This window comes from Phaseolus vulgaris, chromosome 11 (genome assembly GCF_000499845.2).
Source record: "Phaseolus vulgaris cultivar G19833 chromosome 11, P. vulgaris v2.0, whole genome shotgun sequence".
Taxonomy (NCBI): Eukaryota; Viridiplantae; Streptophyta; class Magnoliopsida; order Fabales; family Fabaceae; genus Phaseolus; species Phaseolus vulgaris.
Window position 1 is genome coordinate 40,387,112 of NC_023749.2, and position 2,950 is coordinate 40,390,061.

The window sequence follows — 2,950 nt, forward strand, 5'->3', positions numbered from 1 at the left end:
GGTTAGCCCATTCCACGTTCGGGGTATGGCTCCATCCTCCAGGGTCTCGAGCCTATAGGCTCCGTTTTCGAGTACCTCCACCACGCGGAATGGGTCAGTCCATTTGGGAGACTACTTATTCTCCAACTAGTAAGGGTGAGCCTTTCGCATTACCAAATCGGCGATCTGGAACTGCCGAAGTCTCAGCTTGGACTTTTGCTTCAGCTCCACCCTTCTCTTCAAAGCTTCCGCTTTGACGCGTGCTTGCTCTCGCACCTCATCGAGCAGGTCTAGGTTTTCCTTCCTCCTTTCGTTATACTTTTCTATCACGAAGTTCTAGAATCATGGTGAGCTCTCCTGGATCTCTACGGGGATCATGGCATCTGACCTATACACCAAACTGAAGAGCATCTCCTTCGTGGTGGATTGAGGAGTGGTGTGGTAGGCCCACAAGATTTGAGGCACCTCTTCTGCCCAGGTCCCCTTAGCTTTCTCCAACTTCCTCTTCAAACCTCTGAGCAAGACTCTATTGGCGGACTCGACTTGGCCATTCGTCTGAGGATGCTCCACCAAGGCAAACACCTGTTTGATCCTAAGCTCTGTGCACAACTTGCACAACTGCTGACTTGCAAACTGGGTACCGTTATCAGACACCAAATTTCTTGGGATCCTAAAACAACAGATGATATTTCTCCATACGAAGTGCTAAACCCTATGGGTTGTTATCTGTGCAACTGGTTCAGCTTCTATCCACTTGGTGAAGTACTCAATCGCCATCACTAGGTACTTCATCTAATGAATCGCCAAAGGCAACGAACCTAAGATGTCTATTCCTCAAGTATGGACAGGCCAGGGGCTATTTATCGATCGCAACTCTTCGGGGGGTGCATGATGTCAGTCAACATGCTTCTGACATTGGTCGCATCGCTGTGCATACCTCATGCAGTCCTCCCTCATAGTCGGCCATAGTACCCTACCCGAACGACCTTCAAGGAGAGAGCTCTCCCTCCAACATGGCTTCCAGAAATGCCATCATGGAGCTCTTCCATGATACAGATACACCGATCCCCACTTACACAAGTGAGGACAAGATGAGTGTAGCCTTAATGGAACAACTTTCCATCAATTAGGATATATCTTCATGCGTTTCTCTTGACCACCTTCGCTTCTACAGGCTCTGCCAGGAGCATACCATCAGCAAGGTAACGTTGGTATGGTGTCATCCATGTCTCCACTACGTCGACTTGCAAGACGTCCAACGATTCTTCTCCCGACAAGCCATAAACACTTATCTTGGGCACCTTCAACGTTTCTTGTGTCAATGATCGATGCCTTCTTCTTTTTACTGAGCCGACCTCCAAGGTCTCCACATGACTGACCTCTGTTACTCCATCTGCAGTGGTTCTGGGTGACTTTAGGGTCTCCTGAATAACTAACTTTGTCAACCTCCCTTGCATGAGCTGCTAGCTTGGCCAGCAGGTCTGCTTGGGCATTCTGCTCCCTTGGGACATGCACCAGTTTGAACGTGGGAAAAGTTTCCCTCAAGAGTGTAACATATCTCAAGTACGAGGCCATTTGTGGATCTTTGGCCTGGTACTCACCCGTGACTTGCCCGGTTACCAACAACAAGTCACTTTTTACCATCAAACTTCGAGCGCCCAATTCTCTGGCCAGCAGCAGCCCAACTACCAGCGCTTCGTACTCAACCTTGTTATTGTTGGCCTTGAAGGCCAATCTAAGGGCCTGCTCAATTATCATTTTGGGGGTTAGTAATTTTTTCATGTGACGACAGATCATTGTTGATTATTGAGGTGTAAGCTTAGCTGGAATGTCAAGTTTCATAGTGATGCCTAACATGATAGCTTTTATAAAATAAAATAAACTACCGATAATTCGTTATTGATGTTGAATCTTCTAGAGGAAAAGCAAACCGCAGGTAATGCATTTAGCGGGGGCTAAAACCTCCAAAAATGTTAAATATAACCCCTATTAAAAATTATTTTTCTTGTAGTGCTACCTCTCTACAAGGGGGCTCGCACCATGAGAAGAATCCAAGAAACTACAAAGGGAAGACATGATGGGAAGGAATGACGTATCCATTTGTTGAAGAAAAGAAAGAGTAACTCTTGAATGAAAAAAAAAACATGAGAAAGGACGACGAAAACAAAGGGATAAGAGAAAAAAAAGGCTTAAAGTCTTGAATGATCTTTTACACTATGTTTGTTTTCAGGTATGTGCAATGAGGATTGAGGGGCGAGAAAGTGTTTCATGTGTTTGTTTTACTGATTTTGAGAGTGGAGAGCGGATGGGGAAGAGGGTGAGAACATTTTATTATTATTCACACAAAGAGATTCGCAGTGATTCCAAGTAGGATTATCATATTTTACCAAAATACCATTGTGCATGCATTTTTAAAACATATTTATATATATGCAATATACAAAATTAAATATTGGATAAATTTATTTAACAATTTCAAAAATATTTAATAATATTATTAATAATTGTATTGGTCGGACGTGCTCGGGTTTTCAACCTGAGCACTCAAGTGTGATAGATCGACCAGACAGGCCCACTTGGGAAGTGCATAGCTCCACCTGGGATGAATAATGGGTCAAATAATGCGTCATGAGGTCGGCCCAGATAATTGGCAGTATATATTAAAAAGATAATTAAAAGCGACATGGTGAATAACTGAATTACTTAAGCGTATATATATTTTGATGTAAATAAAAACTATGAAAGATAAAGTGGAATGTACCCGCAAAATAAAGGCATATATTAACAAAATATTCTTGCTTGATGAAACTGTTGAAGGAAAGTCTATGAAAATTATAAAAAGGGCTTGAAACCCCGAGCAAAGGTAAGTTTTTTGGGAACCCTACACTTAGATATTGTATTCAGATTTTGATAGTTATATGTTCTCACTGACTTGATCGTCGGAGTGTAATCAACAGGTGGAGCTCCTCTC

The 2,950-nt window shown here is 43.0% G+C and overlaps 1 protein-coding gene across 1 annotated transcript; it reads right to left on the bottom strand.

Moving 5' to 3' along the window:
* Positions 1-1,173: 1,173 nt before the first annotated feature.
* LOC137807468 (uncharacterized) lies at positions 1,174-1,737 on the bottom strand. Its single transcript, XM_068608131.1, has one exon. It carries the CDS (start codon positions 1,735-1,737, stop codon positions 1,174-1,176), a length of 564 nt encoding a protein of 187 aa, XP_068464232.1.
* Between the last annotated feature and the right edge of the window lie 1,213 nt (positions 1,738-2,950).